The sequence below is a fragment of the Sinohyriopsis cumingii genome, chromosome 2, assembly GCF_028554795.1.
Source record: "Sinohyriopsis cumingii isolate HCF-2022 chromosome 2, ASM2855479v2, whole genome shotgun sequence".
Classification (NCBI taxonomy): domain Eukaryota; kingdom Metazoa; phylum Mollusca; class Bivalvia; order Unionida; family Unionidae; genus Sinohyriopsis; species Sinohyriopsis cumingii.
In genome coordinates this window covers 59897154-59920866 of record NC_142962.1, presented here as the reverse complement: position 1 = coordinate 59920866, position 23713 = coordinate 59897154, and the positions used below count along the sequence as shown (strand labels likewise).

The window sequence follows — 23713 nt, the reverse complement described above, 5'->3', positions numbered from 1 at the left end:
GGATCTCGTATTGCTTTGTTTCTACTCAGTATTCGCGCTCAGTTCTTTGTTGAAATTCTATTCTTCTTTCACTCCCGCTGGGCTATAATATCGAGGGAGGTCATCCTCTAGATAACGCCAGCCAAATCCAATTAACCACCCATCTTTCTAAGAGGGCGACGTTACATGATTGATTTTTGTAATATTTTTAAATTCTCTTTATAGTCATTTATTGGCTTAGACGAATGTATAATTTTAATTTGCCCAGCCCCCCCCCCCCCCCCCCCGCCGCCCGCCTTCACAATCTTGCTCCATTAGGACCCTATTAATATATGGAGTTTCACGAACTTGTACGACTTCTTCTTGGTGGCTCGTGTATGTGTTTATGATTGTATATACTGTGTCAATGTTATGTGACTTATTGGGGCCCCGAGTGGCCGAGTGGTCTAAAGCGTTCTCCGTTACGGATCACTGCCATCTCACCTCTGTCTGCGCCGGTTCGAGTCTCAGATTCAGCCAATGTAGGTATGTGAGAAAGCATGCCAGTAGCTTCTCGTGGGTCGGTGGTTCTTTCTGGGGTTTTCCCGGGTTCTTCCTCCACCATTAATACTGGCCGCCATATATAGCCTATCGTGTGCTGAAAAATGGCGTTAAACCCCACAACAACAACAACATGTGACTTATTTATAATTGTTTTAAACATTAGTTATTGTGTTAATTGCCTAACATACATAAATAAATCGCCATTATTATTATTATTATTGTCTTTGTTGTTGTTGTTGTTGATGATGATGATGCTGATGATGATGTTGTTGGGGGAGAGTGTGTCCCATTCATACAGTTAGAATGGCATTATAAAACTGTTCATTACATTAAATATCAAAACAAATTTACCTTTCCTATATGACGGCGGACATGTGATTTAAAGATTTATGCCACGTATGCTATTGTTGCTTTAGATTGGCATTGTTTGGATTGTTACTTTATATAAACTAAACACACACACACACACACACACACACACATACACACACACACACACACACATACACACACAAAACGTTTGCGCCGGAGGAAATGAAGTAAGTTGCAGGTTCCTCTATATCAGAGTCAAAATGTACAACAGAAACAAGATTTCCTGCGCGCATGCGCTCTCTCTTTTAAGTGGTGCCATTTCGTATTGCACAAGCACGTGTAAGTTTTGTTTAATTTATACCCAATTATTGCAATAAATCAGCACATCGATGTTCTGACCTTAAGATGAAATTAGACTTAGTTGCATTTTAGTTCATTAGACACTACTTAGGGAATTTTTATCAAAGTGGAATTTATTGGCAAGGTAATGGAAAATCTTTGTACACGTTCAATACGTTGGCCACAGGCATAGCTGACATTTGCAGGACTGGTTTTTAAAAAATGGGCGAGCTATCGGCGACATTAGCGGTAAAATTATAAAAACTATTTCAAAAACTAATTTTATTTTTTGCCCCCGACGTACATATTGTGATGTGCATTTCTTTAAATCAGGAATTTCACGCTACCGGGAAATCGGAAAAAAGTTGGGTGAAATGATAATTCTTTTTCCCGACCGTGAAAAGTTCTTGAATTTCGCAGATATTTACAAAGGTCGGAGAGAGAAAAAACGGGGAATTTTCCGCCACAACTTGACGCCCGAAACAATTACGTAATTGAGTCAACTGAACCGATCGTGAGTTCTAACCAGACTATTAGGGGTTGCAGGATGGATCATTTGGGTGCTTGCCAAAAATACATTTGTTGAGGCTATCCAAATGCTCAATGGATTAGATTCGTCCAGTAGACTTTTTGTTTCAGACAGTTTGATACCCGTATCTTTATAGGGAATGTAGGAAAACCAGTCTAGTATCACATGAGGCTAGTCCTACAATATAAGACATAGCACATGTTGGTTTTGTTTTAGTGCTATATCTTACTATCCAAATAACAGCCTTGTGAAGCGTGTTCCGATGTCGTTGACATCGAAAAGAGTGGTAAATGTTTCAGGAATATCTCGCACATTTGGCAGCATATATCGACACTCTTCCAATAATTTATGTATAACTAATATACTTACTGTTCTGTTTTTACCCTGGTGGGATGAAAATATGACACTAGCAAATGGACACATTTTCATGTTCCATTGACGTACATTTGAATTTGTTGCAGTACGACGGTAGTCAAGGTATGCCGAAGTCTGTTTAAGTAGGTTCATCTGGCGGATGTTTTTTGAATGAAATGAAACGTTGCTTTACAATTCCAATAGTCATAATATATTTTTATTCGTTTCGTTAAATAATATTTAAATTTGACCCGATTTCGGTATTCCCGGCTTTCATCACTTTCCAGTCAACTGAAATGTTGTTGTGGTGGGGTTTAATGCCATTTTTCAGCACATGATAGGCTACGCATGGCAGCCAGTATTAATGGTGGAGGAAGAACCTGCGAAGACCACCAACCCACGAGAAGCTACTGGCAACCTTTCTCACATACCCACATTGGCCAAATCCTAGACTCGAACTCGACTGAAATGTAGGCCAACGAAACTTGAAAATAGGTCCATTTTTTTGGTTAGAATTTTAATTTATTAGAGAAAAGACATCAGAGAAAGAAAAGTCTGACTAAAACATTACTTTACTTTGTGGAAAACGCTGTTATTTATGTTGCCAGTTGTGAGAGATATTCCTGAAATTTGACTTTCGTTATGATGTTAGTCGACATCAAAACACTACACAGAGCTGTTGGTTAGGCTGTTGTTGTTGTTATAGGGTTTAACGCCATTTTTTCAGCACAAGATAGGCTATACATGGCGGCCATTATTATTGGTGGAGGAAGAACCTGGGAAAACCCCGGAAAGAACCACCGACCCACGAGAAGCTACTGGCAAACTTTCTCACATATCCACATTTGCCAAGCCTGAGACTCGAACCCACGCAGACAGAGGTGAGATGGCAGTAATCTGTGACAGAGTGCGCTTTAGACCACTCGGGGCCCCCTTAGTTGGGCAGTAAGACCCTGATGCCCAAAACAAATATTTTTGTGAAGGTCTTGCATGTAGGACAACATGAGGCCAACATAGTGGCTTTAAAGCATAGCCGCTTAGCAGATGTTGTTTGACTGGTAAGCTATCTTATGGTGGCGGCAGAGTTCACATCTTTTTTTATATGTAATTGCTCAGAACCCACACTCCATCCTAAATGTCAAAATGTGAAAAATGGGGTTGGAATATTCAGAGGAAACCTGAATTAGTAAAATTTAGAATTTCTGAGCTGAACTTTGGTGTGAAACTATTACACCGTGACATGTAGCTTGAGGCATTGGTTTCAGATCTTAAAAAAAATGCAGGAGAAATGGGAAATTGTCATCCCTTTTATTGTATATTGAAAAACAAGAGCCCGTGTACCAATAAAGGTTTTGGGACTGGTTTATTGAACTACAAGAAGACAAGTTGATTTTACAGAAAATTGTCCTTATTTATATAGTAATATATAAATTTGAAGGTCTTTTGTCAAAATTTAAATCAACCCTTTTGCAATTGTCTTTAAATGATGAAATTTTTAATCAAATCTTAAGGAATTTAGGAAGGTTGAAAAATCTTGTTTGAGATTTTATTGGCACACTTGAATTCAGTGTTAAACCTTTTTCGTTAAAGATAAGATTCTAATACTTTGGATTTATTGGATTTTTTCTTCATACTGTGATAGAAAATGTTTACTTTGTATAACATGCACATATATTGCTCTAGAATTCTTTCGAAATAAAGGTTTGAAATGAAATACAAATTTATGCACATTATGTTGTTTCCACATAGCAACATAATGCAGGTCAACAAAGTAAAGTTAGAATTTGTATTCTGTATATTGAAATGCCTTAAAATGCCAATTTATAGGAATATAGTAAATTTTGTTTCGTGTGATTTATTTTATGATTTTGTACATGATCATCTTTTGTGATATATATGCTTTGGAGAGTCTTGAAAGAGAAACATCTTCAGGTTTGGAAAATGCATGCTTTATAATCCAAAATGTTCTTTAATTCCATTCAGCAATGACCATATGTTAACCTGGAAAAAATTAATTTCGTCCTGGAAAAGACCTGGAAATTTATATTTAGAAAAGCGTGGGAACCTTGTTAAAATGGAGCTATATTTCTGCAATGACCTGGTTAACTTAAAGTAGTTATAACCATTAATTAGTAAAAGAATTAACTGCTATAAGAATACTTTGCATATTGAAAGCTTTATCAAGGTAGAATGCTAGAAATTTGGGTAATATGACTTCCTAATTGATTTTTGGCAATTTTTCGAAGTTTTATGATGTTTTTCAAAACCACTTAGCGGTAATTTCCACCCCACCCACCATAATTTGTTAAATGTGTTGTTTTTTCTCTTCTTTTAAGGTAGTATCATACCTTTCAGTTACTTAAGTGAAGACATTTTTGAAGCAACTATTTCTCGTTTAAATACCTACATCCCAACTCCTTCATGTACATATACACACAACAAATACCACTTTATAATGTCTAGTTTGGCTTCATTGCAAACATTAATTCCTGACTCATTTTCGTCAAAAAGAGTTTAATTATTTTTAGGGAAGTAAATAACAAATACAAGTTGCCAACAACTACAATATTCCCCATAATAACAGTGATAATAGACATTAATTAAGTACTGTTTTATATATTCTTCCTTCTCAGCATTAAAAAGTTAATACTTCTGTTTCATTCATCCTGATATTTAATATTGTCAAATAATTGATGTATTTAGAGAAGAAGAGCTCTTGAGTTTATGTGTGGCAGTACTAGCAGAAAGTACCAGCCCATCATCAGTCACTTTCATTGTGATAACTAAAGATGCCAGCAGGTACTCTGGTACCTGCCCGTTGATAATAACCTGGGTAATGTACAACTGGATGGACCTTTAAAAAAGTTTCCAAGTTTAGATGGAGACACAGAATAGCAATTACAGTTCAAGGATTGTGTCGTGTGGACATTCATTGTCACAGGCGTGGATCATTGCTTACAATTTAATTGTCATACATGTACTGTATTATAACACAAGGTAGGCCACTTTTCTCCTTTCTCATGTGGCCTATTTAAGACTTGACACTGATATTTAAAGCTAGAATTCGCATAGTGTAATAAATTTGGTATCTATGCTTAGCTATGTATTCAACTTTGTTTGGCTTACAATCATGCATTTCTAAGAATGCCAGACCATTTTCCAAGGCTACCACTCAACATTGCCATGTTAGTACCCACTTAATATGCCAAGTACAACTTGCTGAATGGAATACTGCTCTCTCATTTGCCAAAGAAAATGACCTAGTAAACCTTTTAACTTATTTTTGGCAAAGGAAAATGACCTTCTAAACCTTTTTATAACTTATTTTTGTATTTTTTATATACATATATATATATATATATATATATATATATATATATATATATATATATATATATAGCTCGAAATTAGCGGTAGTCCGCTAGCCTGAGGTTAGCAGATTTCCTGTCTGACTAGTAACTTTCATAATGTTAATAGTCTGATGGGCTGGTAAGTTTTGCTTATCAATAGTCGACGTTTGTTTACACCGTTCCCTAATAAAAACTTGACTTAGCTGACGTTCTGCAGAATCAAAGCAGTGGCCATTGTAAACAGTCATAAAATATTAGCATGAGAAGATGAAGTCAATTTCTGCCTCGGAAAGGTGCATTTCTATAACAAGAATCCATCCAATTTTGTGCATTTAACAGCGCAAATTATGGTCTCATCATTTACAAAGGAAGTTTGGTAATTGAACCTAATTAATCTGATAACAAATTAAATGAAAAAATGACGTGGTATCACACTTTATTCACTCGACCACGGTAACAAACTACAAAGCGGTATACCACACAAAAGAACATGGCAAAAACTATTCAAAGAAATTAGTTTGCACGTTTTTATATTTAAGGTTCTTTTTTTTTTTTTTGCTCGCTACCCAAACGCTCCAACAGCCACAAACAGGAAACTACGTATTTTACATTTCTATCGAAATAATTATAAGAATTAGATAAATTTATTACGATTACGTTATTGACACATCCTTTCTATACAACTACTTTTTCTATGATGATAAGAATAGTTTTTATATTTTTCCCTTACAATTGTGAACAAATAATTGAATACACGTGGAGATATCCAAGCAGATGCCGTACATTTGTTGGGAATTAAAATCTCTGAGCATGGGCATCTAAGATTTGAAAATTTCCGCCTTACTGTTAATTTCAACAGTACATTGAGGTTCGATTAATTAGGAACAAATACCAAACTTATGACTTACGATGCCGTAATTGGAGCTGTTAAATGCAATATGCCAAGTGTCAGATGGCTTCTTTTGATGGGAACACACCTTTTCCAAGCTGAAACTAACACTATCTTATGCTAGTACTTTATAACAGTGTTTACAATAGCCACTGCTTTGATCATGGAGAACATCCGCTGAAGGTAAGTCTTTGTTAGGGAGAGGCCATTTACTTGTGGGTGGGGACAAAGACACGTGTTTTGAAACGTGTTTCTTGCTCTGAGTTTATTATATAAAGGACACTGTGCCATTCCTTTTCTTGCTTTTAATAATTTGCGTTGGCTATCCTATAACATCTTGTATTTCAAAACAAGGCACCATTCCTTCCTTATAAGACAGGCAAACTGTGGCATTTAATAGGTGTTCAGCCACCGGAAAAAAAGCAAAAGTTGAATGAGAATGAGGAGGAATAATTCTTATGATAGGGAAAAGCATAATGGAAAATTTCAGAAGAAATGGACAAAAGACAGGGAATGGCTGAAATATGACGAGGAAAGGAAAGTTATGTGGTGTAACTGGTGTACACAATTCACAAAAACAAACGCACAGAAACATACATGAAAACTGTGACATTGTTTTGTGAACAGGACTAGTAAAGATTTGGCAGGACTAGTAAATTTCTCAATATACTAGTCATTCTGGCTACAAAGAAATTTGTGTTAAATTCGAGCCCTGTGTGTGTGTGTGTATATATATATATATATATAGTACTGATCATTAAATTGGAAACTAGTTAGAACAATTGTGATTTGATTTCTCTTACTTTAAAACAAGGGTCTTGTTCAAGTTCTTTAGTTCAGATTTTCATGACTAATTATAAAAATCCACATTTTTCCCTTTGAGTGATAAAACAATTGGGATTTGACTAGCAATTGCAAAATCAGACTTTAGTACCCTTGTTTCAAAACAAGGCAGTTGCACTGTTTATACTGGCGGCCAGTATTAATGGTGGAGGAAGAACCAGGGAAAACCCCGGGAAGAACCACCGACCCACGAGAAGCTACTGGCAAGCTTTCTCACATACCCACATTAGCCGAATACTAGACTCGAACACACGCAGACAGAGGTGAGATGGCCTATCGTGTGCTGAAAAATGGCGTTAAACCCAAAAACAACAACAACAACACAGTATCCTGACACCAGGCCGACCAGTCCTAACACTAACCTCCTAATGCTGAGCCCCTAGCGTGGCACCTGTTAGTACCATTTTTATAAGTCTTTGGTATGATTCTGCTGGGGTTTCTAATCCACAGCCTGCTGCTTCCGAGGCGGATGCTCTAACCACTAGGTGATTGTAGCAGGACTTTTCAGCTTAATGGAGGAGAAATAAAATATCTTTATTTTTACTAAAAGTGTCATACTTTCATGATATGAGACTTAGTTTTTCACTCATATCAAACTTAACTTTTCTTTTTTTTTTAATCAGCAGATCAAGATGCAGATTTTTGTGCGGGCTTTTCAAACCCATGCCCTTCAGTTGACGGGTACGGAAACGGTACACAATGTGAAGGTATAATTATTAAAGTTATGTTGTCTTCCAAAATTTCTATTGCAGTAATCGGAATATATTACATTGCCTTGATACAAAACATGTAGGAATCATTATGCTTGTAAACAGAAATCACTTCACCCCACCTGTGCCACTACTCTGTTGGTCACACACAGTTCAAAACGGTAGTGATAATGAATTTTTAAAATTGTGAAAATTTGAATTTATGTTGTCAGATTTTTAAGTTTAAGCTCTACATTTATTCATTATTTGTTGACATGCAGCAGTATATCTGTTGTCGAGTCAGTTTTGCATTTTGGTTCTCAACTTGCATCTCAAAACAGTGTTTCACACAGAATCTGTACAAGGTTGTGAAATCATTGTCTGCAGAGGTCACCTTTAATGTGCTTTAGGAATTTTATAAGGGCAGACTTTATTATTGCAATGAAATGTTCAGAATAATCATATTGATAATAGTTTATTATTATTATCATATATGTTGATTAAAATGCATAATTTTAGGAGACAGATTTCAGCACAAGAAGCATGTTCATCTTTAATAGATTTATAAACAGCATACAAGGCTTTTACTATAAGGAGTCTTACATTTGATTATGATTTAAACATTCAGGTTTTAAGAATGGAACATTTTCATCTGATAGCTTATGTATTCATGCAGTTTTGACTGATGACTGTCATGTTGTAAAATATAATCGCCACCTAATAATACCTAGCTACATAATTGCAATGATTAATTTCCATAATTGTCACAAATGTATGTACAGTACAATTAGTTTTGCGTAAATCTACTACATACATATTTTGAAGTCATTGACACATTTCTGCTAGACATTTACACTTCAAAGTTGCTAATCAGTGTTAAGGTTTACAGTTATATACATGTGTAGAGGTTGTAACCTGCCTTTATTTAATTGCTGCAGTTAGTTGTAGCCTCTCTGATTAATGGGCAGTAACTGGCAGGTCATTTAGAATCAAGACATTTGACAAGAACAAGTCATTGACTACAAAGGCGATTCAAATTGGTGAAGATAATCCTTTTAATAACATCTATTAACTGGTGTGCCAAATGTTGTTTAGTGATTGGGCACACTGCAGTGAGCATTTAAAATAAAGAAAGACCTACTTTTTGCATTTTTATGTGAATCAGTATATCAAGCAGACAAGTGACTGTTTTTGTTAGTGAGATAGAGGCAGTTCAGGTTGGAAAGAGAATCCCATTAATTGTGTCTACTTGTTCCTTGAGTGGATGAGTAGTTCAGGTTAATATAGATTTGCCACTTACAGTAACTGGCATAATATCATGCGCATAAGTGACCATTTTTGTTAGCAACACACAAAAGGGGGCATTTTGCACCTCAAAAAAGGGCAGGTTGTAAGAGAAAAGGCTTGGAAGGAATGAAACAGTATGGCAAAACACCATCCTCAAATGGCTTTTGGAAAACACTAATGAATGACTAGTCATATGATGATGTAGTTATCAATTATTCCTATTTAAAAAGTAAATTGAATTGAACAGGCACCATTCCAGGTTTCAGAAAGTTGTAGAAGTGACTCTTTTTTAGCTAGAGATCAACAAAGATACCTTATACCAGTGAAGGAAATATTACATGTATTGTCTTTTCATTCATTTTTCAGAGGTTAGTAGGATGGTTCAGAGCAATTTCTTTTTCTTTTTTCACCTTGTGATGAAACCCAATACTGAACAGAAAGCTTTTATAGAACTAGGTATTCAGCAGTGTTTTTGCTTTTTTTTTTTTAAGGTATTGCACAGTGCAGTATCTCGTTAAAAAAAAAGATGGGTTGCTTTCTCAAAGAGATGTTGCACACTTTAAAATATTTCAGGAGCTGATTGCAGAAAGAGAAGGCTTCAGCCTGGAGGATCAGTTCATCCTCTACAATGGCAAGCCTCTTCAAGACCAAGATCAGTTGGTTGGGGTCTGCAGTGACCTGAGCACGCTCGATGTTGAAGTTAGAGTGTTGGGAGGTAAGCTGAGCATGTCATTCTCAAGATGTTTAAATAAATACAATAAAATGTAAGTGAGCTGGAAACAATACAGACATACATTTAGTCTGTACAGTTTGATGATAAAGTAATATGTCAGTGAGCTGGAAACAATGCAGACATACATTTAGGCTATACAGTTGGTTGATAAAGTAAAATGTCAGTGAGCTGGAAACAATACAAGACCAATTTAATCGAGAATTGGTTGATAAATGCTTTTGCTGTTGGTGAGTAATACTCCCTCATCTTAAAGGTAGGTCACTATGACACAGATCAGTCAGTCCCTTGTGTTTAATGTCATTTAATGTTTGCGCATAGAGAACATGCACTTCATTTGGTAATACATCTGCATGATATGAAAGTTAGTCTCATCTTTTATTGCCATAGTGGTTCTGCCCACCAGAGATCTATAGACAATTATGTTGTATGGGGATTCTCTGGTGAATCCTATGAACATTAATCTGTTCCTTGTTTCTGAATTTAATATGATCCTCCTCCTCTGTGTATGATTATTGTTCTTTGCTGCGAATTCCCTTTCATTGTCTGCTGTCTGAAAAGGCAAATGCATGAATAGATTGAACTAGTTGCTGTTCTTTATGGTTGTGCAATTTTCAACATCTTGCAGGTATTCTCTTGGATATCTCTGTTCCAAAAAGAAATGTTTTTACAAACATGAACTCTGCCCGAGTTTTACTTCCTTGAATCAGCGCTTTGTTGCCTCTTATGCCAGATTGTTTTCTCTTCCATAATGCTGTATAAGGGTTTTATGTCCAACATTCCCATAGTCTGCTTGTTCAGACGTGGATATCTTGAATATGCTCTTTTTAATTTGTTAAATCCTTATTTATTCAGTTTATCTGATCTTAAATTGGCACATAATCTCTCAGTGCTGAATGTCTGGAGCACAGGGGCTCATATCATTGCTTACAATTTACCTGTCATACATGTACTATATAATAACTGCTATAGTTATTATATAGTACATGTATGACAGGTAAATTGTAAGCAATGATACGAGCACCTTTGCATCCAACACATACATTGCACTTGCACTCTACATCAATTTCGGGCTCAAAATCACACTGGTATTTCCAGTGACATTTTCCCAGTGTCCAACAGACTGATATACATGAAATTTATTGTCATCATAGCTACCACCAGCCAGTATTTGCTGACTGAAAACGTCGTCTGAAGACAAACCCTGTTGTGATTCAGCCAGTTTGGTTTCCTATGTGGCCTTTATTTGAAACACACATTTGTAAAACTTCCATGATGAAAGTAAGGTTACAGCTACCATAAATGCTTGTTTCAGGGCCCAATGAAACAATCGGATTTAGTTTAACAGCCATTCATGTCGAACCGAAGTATCCAGCTATTTTAACGTTTGCACATTAAGCGTTGCAAGACTGCTACTGGCAGCATGAATTATGTCACAACATAACCGTTTCAAGTTGAATAATAATTGCATACTGCCCAAAGCATGTTTTATATCCGCGATATTAATGTAATTTGCGCAACACATATCACTGCTTTAAAAGTATGCAAATTCGTACAAATTTGGTGTACTCGCATGTGCTGGCATAATTTCTGACTCAATGTTTTATTCACATGAGTTAGACCGCTAGGAGGGGGTTAGATGCAGTTTTCAATATATATTCTTTTTTCTTCTGACAACCGCACCAGCGATCTCATTTTGATAACACAACCCACAACAGAAGGGATTTTCCTAACCAACATTCCACTGTCAGAATCAAAACAGCTTGAAACTCAACCACCTATGGAATTATTTTTTTTTTTAAGTGCTGTCTCCCAGGGGTGTGGGATATATGTTTCACTGGAACAGCCCTCACTGACTTTGCTTAAAGTTTATTTCATTTCTCCAGTCTGTTCATGCTTGAATCGTGAAATTAATTTTTCGCATCTTGGTTCCTACCAGATCTCTTCAACAAAAGTGGCTTCTTGGGACAAATATTTCATCTCATAATTGTTTTGCATTTAGCTAATGACATCTGATATTTAGTGAATGGATGCATCCATACAATGTTTGCATTGTTTTGCAAAATGGTCACTGTGACTTCATTGACATCTAGGAACTTGATAATTGGGTGTATCACTATTATTATTATTACTACTACTACTACTACTACTACACCCTTAAAGCTGTTACCTACATTTTATGCTTTACAAAGAGGAGTTAAGTAGTTGTGTTTCATACTCAGATTGATTCATCTGTGCTAGACCTATATACATACTACAGCCTATGTGGAAAGCATGCAGCATGCAGTCCATTCATCTTATTCCTGTATTCATATGAACAACACGCATTTAACCTGCTGAGTGTAACATCACAAGATGCATTGTGTAGTCATTTATATGGAAAGTTTACCATTGAATAAAAAACATTTATGACTGCTTCTAACTGCCATATTTAGACACGTGGGGGACATCAGATTTAATTCAGCTAGACTTTGGATAACAATAATTTTCTGATGAAAAATTGTTCTCTTTACAGGCAAGGTTCATGGCTCCTTGGCTCGTGCTGGAAAAGTGAAGGGACAGACCCCAAAGGTAAAATATTTTATAGATGTGTCTTTTTTTTATACATCTGCTGCAAGGCATATTGTATAATGTTATTATAATATTCCTTCCCTCCACCTCTCCATCAACTGTTTTGTCTCTGTAACTTTAATTCTGCTACATTTACCATTACCAAACTTTGCATGTGCATTGCCCTGTAGACAAAATCTCGGGGTGGAGGGAGGGTGCTAAAATTTGGTCATTGTGACCCACCAGAGCAAAATCAAGGCTGTCCTGACCAGTAATTTTTCCTGTTCCTAACACTTGCTATATTTTCCAATATTTCCATGACAGCCAGATAATCGTTTTGTTTACAGACTAAAGTTGAGCTGGATATTCCTTCCCTAATATGAAGATGGGGTGCATCTAAGATATAAAATACGAATTAAATTATTTGGTGATAAGAAAATCAAATGTTAAGTGTACCATTCACCAGGATAATAAAAAGATTTTGTACAATAACTTGGTGTACTAAACACACCTTCAACAAGACTTCAGATATGTTGCTCTTGATTATACCAGGAAGCCTATTCATTAGTTTTTAATCTGAAGGTTGAAATCAGGCTATGGTCATGGGGGTTTATTTTCTTTCATAAATCCTCTTTCTTTCTTTCTCTGAAGTTTTTTCTGTTCAGATTATTACAAGTCTTACTTGTTGCGAAAATGCTCACTTCTGTATGTCCTTTGTCCAGATGTTTAGTACTTTACATCATTTGTCAGGGTTCCCATGCTACGAGGGAATCTGGAAGAAGTCAGGAGGAATGATAAATTTTTCCCAACTGTGAAAGCTCTTTAAATTTGCAGATATTGATGAAAATCAGAGGTAAACTTGGAAATTATTTTGCCACCACTTTATGACAGAAACAGTTGCGTAGTTCTGACCAAATTATGTATAGACTGCAGAATGGATCATTTGGGTGCTTGCCATAAACATGTGAATAGTCTATTCAGTCACTGAGTCAGAAAAGGGGTACTATTCCTTGTAGATAGAGTAGTAAGTCAGATTTTATGTAGTTTAAAATGCTGAATCTCTGAGCTGAAAATTGGTGCTAAATTATTGTGCTGTGTAATGTGTAGCTTGATAAAATGAGAAGTGCTGTCCCTTGTATTATATATCTGGTAAATTTTAAGAAACGATATGAACCCGTGTGAGAATTGTCCATTAAAACATATGTACATAGGACCCAGAGAAGGCACTTTTAAAGAGGGGTACTCGTCCACAGATGCAATTTAGAATTTTCTTATCATTTTAATATGAACTCTGTGCAATCAAGGTACCCTGGCATATATTTTTTAAAAACTGCCTTTCCTGGGTACCATGTATGTTTAAATGGGGCAGACATAAGTGGATTTTACAGAAACTTTAATCCTTTTTTTTTTATACAGTAGTGTGTCTCTATATAGTTGTGAAGGTCTTATCAAAATTTCAAACAACTGTTTTGTACTTAAGTCATAAATTGTGATGGATGTTGAACCAAATTGTCTTAAGGAGTTTAGGTTGTTGATTAAACATTGTTAGTTTAAATTTATTAGCACAGATTAATTCAGAGTGTAAGCTTTTTTCTTTATGAGATAAGATTCAAATACTTTGCATTTGTTTTATTTTAAACTTTGGTAGCAAATGTTTACCTTGTTGATCATGCATATAGATTTCAACTGGTACATGAACCAAATCCTTGTATAATGTTTTGAATTAGCTGATACTAATAACATTTGTTTTCTGTAATTAAATGCTATTTCATTCAATAGATAATGTCTACTTGAGAAATTACTATCTTGATTTAGAACTTTTTCATTCCTTTAGAATCAAATGCTTGAAAGGAAACAACTAATTTGAATTGTTCCTTCAGTTTTTGTTTCTGCATACAACCATAATGCAACAGCAGTAGACTCTGCTGTCACGATTTACAATTGATTATTCTGCTTTCATTAGAGTCAAATGTTTTAAAGGAAAACAAAACTAATTTCAGTTCATCCTGGGGCCCCGAGTGGTCTAAAGCACTCACCGTTATGGATCACTGCCATCTCACCTGTCTGCATGGGTTCTAGTCTCAGGCTCAGGCTCAGGCAATGTGGGTACATGAGAAAGCTTGCCAGTAGCTTCTTGTGGGTTGGTGGTTCTCTCTGGGGTTTTCACAGGTTCTTCTTCCACTATTTATAATGGCTGCCATGTATAGCCTATCTTGTGCTGAAAATGGCATTAAACTCTCTACCAACAACAAATCAGTTCATTCTTTTATTGTTTCCTCATGACCCCATAATGCAGTTCAACAGAGTGAAGTTGATAATTCTATTATGAAATGACTTAACATGCAAATTTTATAGGAATTTTTAGTAGTCAAACTTGTTCTTTGTGATACATTTTGTGATTTAGTACATTGTCATGTCTGATTCAAATGTTGTGGGACAGTGATGAAAATGAAACATCTTTTGGTCTCAAAATGCACATTTTCTAAGCCAAAATGTTTTTTAATTCCATACATTGATGGTTATATTTGAACCTTAAAAAACTGAATTTCATCCTGGAAAATATCTGGAAATTTGTCTTTAAAACAATACTTGCAAATCATGATTTATGCAGCCTCCAAAATATATTGCAAAAGCAGATGCAAGTGACTAGAAAGTAAAAACAGTATGCAGACAGCAGCACAAGACCTTGCATATTTTAGTGCAAAATATTTTTATTTAGCTCCACTGATCATAGACCAGATGAGCATATGGGATGGCTTGGTTTTTTTTGTCGTTAATTCAACATTTATCGGTCCTTTTGAACAAGTTTGGTATTGCAGCTCCTCCTAAACTACTTGGAGGATTGCAGTGATGGGAATTTTACCACAATCCTTCTTGTGTTTAGTTTGGTCCTTAATGAAAATGGTGATGCTTAAACAGCCAGTATGGTCACCATTTTAACAATTTTGAAAATCCTATCACTGTTCCTCCTGATTGGAAGGTAATATCTGTATGGAGCTTTCACTGAAAGACTTGCTAGTTTAGTTGGTCCTACATGAAAATGGTACTTTTCTGTCATCTAGTATGGCTGCTATATCAGCCATCTTGAAAATATTGTTACTGCTACTTCTAAAGACTCTCATCATAGTTCTAATTAATGATAACTAGTTGGTCCGTCCTACAAGAAAAGGCCAATCATACCTCAAATGTGGCCACTCTGGCTCCCATTTTGAAAATCATCATCTTGCTGCTCCTTAGTGGAAAGTCATATTGATATGGGGTTGTCAAGAGAAGATGGTACTCCTAACTGGAAAGTCATATTGATATGTGGTTTTCAGAGAAGATGGTACTCCTAAATGGAAAGTCATATTGATATGTGGTTTTCAGAGAAGATGGTACTCCTAAATGGAAAGTCATATTGATATGTGGTTTTCAGAGAAGATGGTACTCCTAAATGGAAAGTCATATCGGTATGTGGTTTTCAGAGAAGATGGTACTCCTAAATGGAAATTCATATTGATATGGCGTTTTCAGAGAAGATGGTACTCCTAAATGGAAATTCATATTGATATGGCATTTTCAGAGAAGATGGTATTTAGTTGGTCCTGAAGGAAAATGGCATCAAGTATGGCCACCATGATGGCCATCTACAAAATCTTGTTCCAGAATTGATGGTCATTTAGATACAAGGTTTTCACCAAGCAACTTTTCTCTAGTTTGTCCTAAAAGAAAATGTAGCCTTGCAGCCATCCAACATGGCTGCCACAATGCCCATGTTTGAAATCTTGCCACTAATTGATCTGGACGGATGGTCTTAATGGAATGGGGAACTTCACCAAAAGTCTTCTAATGGTGTCTGGTTTGTTCTCCATTTGAAATGGTGTCTATCTTGTATCCATTATAGCTGGTGCAATGGCATGTTTGAAAATCTGTTAACTCTGGAATATCAGAGATGGGTTTTTTTTATACTTAGCAGGTGAATAAAGAAATGGTCTAGTAATGAATTTATGAAAATTCTTTTCAGACAGTTTAGTGTCAGTTTCTTTGACAACCTCTTATTAAAGAAGTTTGTTGCCATCAGAATATTTTTTGTCATCATTTTGGCAATGGCTAGCACCATCATTGTATCATTGTTAAAGGCATGAAATAGCATTCTGCATAACCTTTGTATCATCCATATCTAAATAACAAGCATACTTGACAACTGCAGTTTTCTTAAGAAGTCTTTAACTTGCTTTTTATCAGGTCGAAAAGCAGGAGAAGAAGAAACAGAGGACAGGACGTTCCAAACGTCGCATGCAGTACAACCGTCGCTTTGTTAGCGTCGTTCCTGGCTTTGGCCGCAGGAAGGGACCTAATGCCAACTCTTAAACATTCTTTCAAAAATGTACAAATCAGGACAATAAAATCATGTTGGCATCTGTGAATTGGGTCCTTCTTTAATTGTGACATGTAGATTAATTTGTTTGCACTGTCAAAAACAAAGAAGTCTGGCATGTAGTTTTCTCCTTGTCTATCCATGTCAGACCTTGAATATGTGATATGTTAAGATTAGTTTTTCATTTAGTAATAGACTTGTGGATTTCTCTTGGCAAGTGCGAAACAAGTATGTCCTGCATTTTTTTGCAGAAGTTCTGCTTATATGTTGGTTCCTTTGCACACAATTTGCTATGGTGTCACACAGCTTTGTGTATGGATACCTTCTGGTGAGCATAGCATTCTTCCTATATGACATGCATGGGTATAGCATGCTTCAGTTATACAGGTTCCATCCATCGTGGAAATCTTGGAAAAGTTTGTAAATTACAGAAAAGTATTTCAAGGGCCTTGAAAAGTTTTGAAAATTTTCAAAAGTCTTTTAAAGTTTTGGAAAAGTAATGGAATTTGGTATTTCTCATTACCTGGTCACATTTTTGCACTCGAAAGAGAATGACCTATCCAGTAGGATGAAGCATGCCCAAAGCTAGTGAAAAATGTTTTTCTGTTAAATATACATGTTAGGTAAGTATTAGAGGTCATAATACAGGGTTTGCACGGTCGTTGAAAGTCATAGAGAAATGAACACCTCAATTCAAGGCCTTGAAAGTCATTAAAATTCACCTAGGTCATTGAAAGTCGTTGAATTTTAGATGTTTTGCATAATAAATAAACTTTTTTACTTTCAAGTAATTTATTTTACATTGTGTGATGATTGGAACTGTTTGATTTTCTGTCATATGCTAGCAGTTCCTCTATTTATCCATGTGAAGTAATCATATCGCCCCTTTGACATGTCACTAACATTGACTTCAGTAAGTTTAATTGTCACATTGGGTGACAAGACATTGTCATAGTATGAACCATGCATGTTTAAAATACGGGCTACCTAGACAATCCAAAAGGGCTGAATCCCAGTGTTGTTCATCTTAGATGATTCATTTTGGCTAATGGGCTTACTGGCTGATGATAGTGATGGCAGTTTATTTTAAAGCTATGAATTACATCAAATTATTGGCATTAGAAACATACTGAAATTGAGAATTTTAGCTGATGTAACCTGGTTGAAATTGAGCTTTGAATTGAGTGGGTCACGCATGTAATCAGAACTGAAACTGACATCATTTTGAAAACTCAAAATATTACACTGCAAATGTATGTGAACATTTTTACCAATCTCGGCACACCATATAACAAATTCTTAACTTTTCAAACACTAAATTTATAATTTTAATAAGTCTGATCACCAGTGTTGGAGGTGTAAACTTCTTTACTATTCATTTGGCGATCATTAGTACCAATATATGGAGTTATAAACACATGTTAACTCTGCCTTATTCTTGAGGAGTATTTTAAAGTATTGTGTGGATATTTTATTTCCAACTCTGGTTACAGGTACAAGGATGAGTGCAATTGAAACCCTGAATAGTAACACAGTTTTATATTTGATTCACCTGGATCAGAGTAAATCAGTGAGGTGAATTCTAATGTACATTTACTGCCAAATTATCCTAGAAAGGGAAAAACATGGGGATATATGTTTTCACACCATCTTCTTAATTCTCTTGAAGAACTGTAGGAATATCATCTATTTATTTTAATTAGGGTAGTATAAAAAGTTTATATTTTTGGCCAGAGTCCATAAAGTTGTGACTACATGCTATTTTTAGGTTCCATTTGTTAATCAGCTTGTAAATAATGGCATAATATCTTGAGGTTTATGATTTTTTAAAAACCCAAAGAAACGAACAAAAAAAAACCAAACAAACAAAACCCCATAAATATGTACTAATGAGGGTAAATCCAAAAATATTAACAGTTCTTATAAATACATTATTCAAAATACCTTGAGCATAAATAACCTTATCTTTAATAAATAATCTAAAAATAAAATTAATGCATATATTTATTTGATCAAAATACCACTTTCTGAACAAGCAGACTGTGGCATATGCTGACTTGAAATCCTCATATAGCATTTTTGAACACAGAGAAAATCTGCATTGTAGTCACTAAAGCACTGATCGAAGAAAGTGAAACTTTAGCAGAGCTTAAGTTAGTGAAAAATCTTGTTTTCGATACAATGTATCCCAAAGACATAACCTATGAGCAGTGAAAAATGTACATAATAAACATAAGGAACAGTTTCCAAACTTGTTCCAGCTGGCTAGTTATTTATATGCCACATAAGCAGGGGCATCTCGGCACGATTCATTACACTTGTGAGGAACAGATTAAGCTCAGAAAATTCAACAGATTAATGCGTATAAAACTAAATGCATCTTCTTTTAAGAATTTTGATTTAAAGTAGACTCGACAGATTGTAGCTGGAAGAAAGATGGATATTGAAATGTTGGGTATATGGTGAACAATGGCCATTTCTTCCTTTCCTCTCCTTTTTGTACTACTTGCCCCTTTTCATAAGTGGGTTCCTCCACCCCATTAGATAAAATCTTGGCATCATCTCAGAAGTGAAAGCACGGGTGTGCATCTGGAGAAGAAAATATAAAAGCTAAAGGGCAATGGTTAACATCTGGGTTACAGTGACTTTAAAAAAAATATCATTTAACTTTCATATTACATCTGGGTTACAGTGACTTTAAAAAAAATATCATTTACCTTTCATATTACATTTATTTCTGTATCATATTTGTATTTGTTTCTTTTATTTAAATTAGTAACTGAAGCAGAACACTTGATACCATGATTAGTCTTTGGAAATTGGTCATTGAAAAGTCACTGAATTTCAGCTCTCCAGATCTGTATGAACCATGTAATAGGTACTCTTGAAATTGGTATAAGGTCTTGGAAAAGTTTTGGGAAACTCGTGGAATTAAGTTCTTTAAAGATTGCAGGAACTCTGGTTATAGTACTTTCACAATATCCATGTACAGTATTGCCTGTTTTGATTTTGAATGCTGTTACTTTTTAATAGGTCTTGTGTTAAAAAATTGCATAGATCTTTTGACTGTAGCATGAATGATGAGGCCATTGATATCATGAATGCACAATGCTTTTGCATATGAGTAAGTTTCATAACATTTGCAGGGTCATAAAAGATTATTTCCCAAAGAACTGGCATGACTATCCATAAAAAAAATGTTCCATCTCTCAAAGAATATTGCTAAAATTCTGTATCAACTGTACTGTGAAAATGGATTGTTGCAAAATACATTATAAAACCTTTGTTGAGAATTTTTGTACAATATCTTTAGTATGAAATGTGTATCAGCTTGGAAAAACCTGTGTGTTTAATCACCAACAAAGGAAGAACAAAAAGTAGAACAAGGGTTTACAAGAAAAACTAGATGGATGGTGAGCAGTTTTGCTGAAGTAAATATACCCCAGCCTTTCCCCTATTTTAGTAATGGAGATGAGTCAATCGCTCACATACAGCCAAATATATAAATAGTTGGCAAAGGAATCTGTGTTTGTAAAATATTTCTGGTTTGAATCCTGTGTTATAAGAGGAAGGCACTAATAATGATCGCTGTCCTAAATTGACCCTGGCTCATCTCGCTCACCACTGGGCTTGTGTACTACTTGATTAAAAGGTCCAGATCAGCAGGCTGGTTAGCAGGTGGCATCGTATAACTTTATTGCTATACTTACCTTGACATTCCTCCTTGAATGTCACCCAGATTCATGTCTCTTAGTTCCCTGACACCAGCTACTGAGAGTTGGACAAACCCTAAATGTAATGGCAGGGGAGACGAAATGTTTTTAATTTTTATAATGCAGCTGGGAATCAAACTGTTTCATCTGTCTTGAAGTTTGGCATACATACCTGACGACTAAAAGGTCTGTTGGCCTTGTATACCTAAACTGCTTTGTCTGTTGATTCTGTAATAAAACCAATGTTTTATGGTTTTTCCAGGTTTTGCTTTTCCACTTCAACAGCGTTTAGACCTATACAGAAGATGCTGTTCCACTATTAAATATTGCTGTCATCTCCAGCAGTTGAAAATTTATGCAACATTGTAGAAATAATGCAAGCAGAATTTAAGCATCTTTGCACAAAACATTCCGACATAAGTGTCCATGAAAGTGTCCTCGATCATTTTGATATATATATGGAAGGCAGTCGAAATAACAAACAAAAAAAGTCCCAGTGTTAAAGATGTCCCTTGCCTGGCTTGCATAACTAAATTTTACAAGTCATATGTAGCATTGAAAGATACAAATTCTTCAAAAGGTAATTAGTATACATAGCCTCTTGCCCATAATTGTAGTCATCCAGGATCTTTAAAAGTGTGTGGTATAAAGAATCACGTGTATTGAAACTATAATTTCAGGGTAGTTCTTTCTTATGCCATGGATTTCTTTATTCTTGGCAATTAAATTTGGAAGTGTATCAGAAATGAAGCATATTGGAGTATTTTAAAATTATTTGAGAGTGATGATATTGACTGAAATGCAATACAGTAGTGCCCAATATATGATAACATAAATGTTTCAGACACTTTAAACATGGTAATAATAGCAACTGTAAAACAAAATGTATTAAAATTCAATTTAAAAAATTTATTTCTTGCACAAGAAATATGCTCTTTTTGGAGCAAAATAATTATTAGAATAATAATTGCACTGCCGTTATACATTGTTTATGCCAACCTGTTGTTCTACATTTTCTCTATTTCCAGTCAATATCACAAATTGGATATTTTAATTACATGTATATTATTTTCTTTTGTATTGTTGTTTACTGTTATATACAAGTTTTGCAAGAGGAAAAACTAATTCCAAACACATGATCATACCATCAGCTCACTACGTCTTATAAGCTAAAAAGTGCCAAAATAGTATAAGTACAATAACTGGTCAGCATGTATATCTGCTGTTTCACAGCATGCACTGAAAATTGAAAGCTGATGTATTCTTAAAATTCTTTCATATTGCATCCAGTTTAAAAAAGGCCAATAACTCCTACAAAAACCATGTGAACACTGTCATTATGCACATCTTCAGAATTTGACCATTATACAGTATTACTAACATTTACCACAGGCCATTCAGACTGCAATTAATGTTGTGTTCACAAGGTAACATTTTGTTGCATTCATCTGATGGACAAAAAAGATGATAACTCTTAATATTAAAAAATGTTGAAAGCATGCTTTCTTAAGACCGTCGTCATAATGGGTACACAGTTTCATTGCGATACACTGGAAAATTTTCACACTATCCTCTTAGTAAGTAAAAGCAATAACTCTTACCAAAATGACAGCAGTACTGATTTGTCAGTATGTACATTTGATGATGGCCATAATATCTACCGAGGTTAACAATGATCCATGAAAATTACTAATTATGTTCAGAAGTTATTGTCACTCTACATTCCATTGCAAGAGAAGGGCAATAACTCAAACTAAAATTGTGGTAGCATTCTGGATGTTGACCTTAATACATACCAGAGTTTATGAATAGTCGGTGAAAACAAAGACGGTATGTGTGTGTATATATATATATCATGATGCAGACCTCCAAACCAGTAAAGGACTGTACTATCTGGCAAAACATATCACTGTATATAAGATGAACTAAGACCTTCATATAAATACTGTACTATCAGGCAAAACATGTCACTGCATGTAAGATGAACTAAAAGCAAGATGGATACCTCCAAACAAGTAGTGTACTATCAGGCAAAACATGTCACTGCATATAAGATGAACTAAGACCTCCAAATAAGTACTGTACTATCAGGCAAAACATGTCACTATATAAAAGATGAACTAAGACCAAGATGCAATTTCTCTAAATACTTGCTGGAGATTAGTCTTGTAAGAGCAATTTAAATATTAAAGGATTTTGGTCCAGGCACTAGTTTTAACTGTTTTAATAGACCAGTCTTCGAGGCACAAATATCACAGATTATAATTACCTAACAATCCGAGTCTTTTGATGGAACTGACACTTGAATGGTCGAAACAAATGTATTGGAATTTAAGAATACGCCCATTTCTTACTCTTAACTGCTGAGATTAGAAACCATCCCCAATATTCATCAGTGATAATATTTTTAAATTAGCTTCTGTGGTGGATAAATTGGATGCCAGATTGGCACCATTTTCATTTAGGACCTATATCACAAATTCTGGTGAAAATCATGTGCTGATTTTCCATTTTGAGGGATTAGAAATAACAAGATTTTCAAAACAATTGCAATGGCTATCAGACTGGCACCATTTCCATTGAAGACCAACTTGAGACCATAAGAAGCCTTTGGTGAAAGCACATTGTTGATATAGCCAACCACCTGAGAAGTAGTTATACGATTTCATTACTGAATTGTTTTGGACATGCTGCAAGTTTTTTTGGCACCATTTTTATTTAAAAACAACTTGGCATTAAAAGAAGTCTTTCATTAAAAACTCCATGCTCTATGACCTATAATTTTGAGACGCAGTGATAAAAAAAATTCAAGATAGCTGTTGGCCATTCTGTATGCCTCAGAAGCACCATTTTCATTTAGGACCAACTTGACATTTTAAGAAGCCTTCTGGTGAAAACACCATGCCAGTATGACTTTCTGTGTGACAAGATTTTCAAAATAGCTGCAGTTGTGGTCATATTGAACATCAGGCCAGCACCATTATCATTTAGGTCAAGTAGACATCTTAAGAAGTCTTTCAGTGAAAAGCCAATTCAGTCCTGACTCTAGTGTGAAGAAGAGTAGGAATATGATGATTTTCAACATGGTCCCTATAGTAGACATAATGGACATCGAAGCAGTTCCATTTTTAGTTGGACCAACTAGACCATGGGTTCAATTTGTTTTGTAAGTTTCATGACAATCCTCCAAGCAGTTTAGGAGTAGCAATAATAAACTTGTGCAAACAGATAGCAGACAGACAATAGACC

General features: G+C 35.3%; 1 protein-coding gene across 2 annotated transcripts; it reads left to right on the top strand.

Annotated features, from left to right (window-relative positions):
• The first annotated feature begins 1059 nt into the window (after nt 1–1059).
• Nucleotides 1060–16873, top strand: LOC149804989 (ubiquitin-like FUBI-ribosomal protein eS30 fusion protein). 2 transcript variants are annotated; one of them, XM_089946281.1, is made up of 5 exons: nt 1060–1173; nt 7762–7845; nt 9688–9829; nt 12360–12415; nt 16619–16873. In XM_089946281.1, the coding sequence occupies exons 2-5, from the start codon at nt 7771–7773 to the stop codon at nt 16742–16744; spliced, it is 399 nt and encodes a 132-aa protein (XP_089802407.1). In that variant the 5' UTR covers nt 1060–1173; nt 7762–7770; the 3' UTR covers nt 16745–16873. The 2 variants fall into 2 exon arrangements, with proteins under 2 accessions (XP_089802407.1, XP_089802413.1); XM_089946287.1 differs by having other exon boundaries at nt 1074–1173; nt 7765–7845.
• The last annotated feature ends 6840 nt before the right edge of the window (nt 16874–23713 follow it).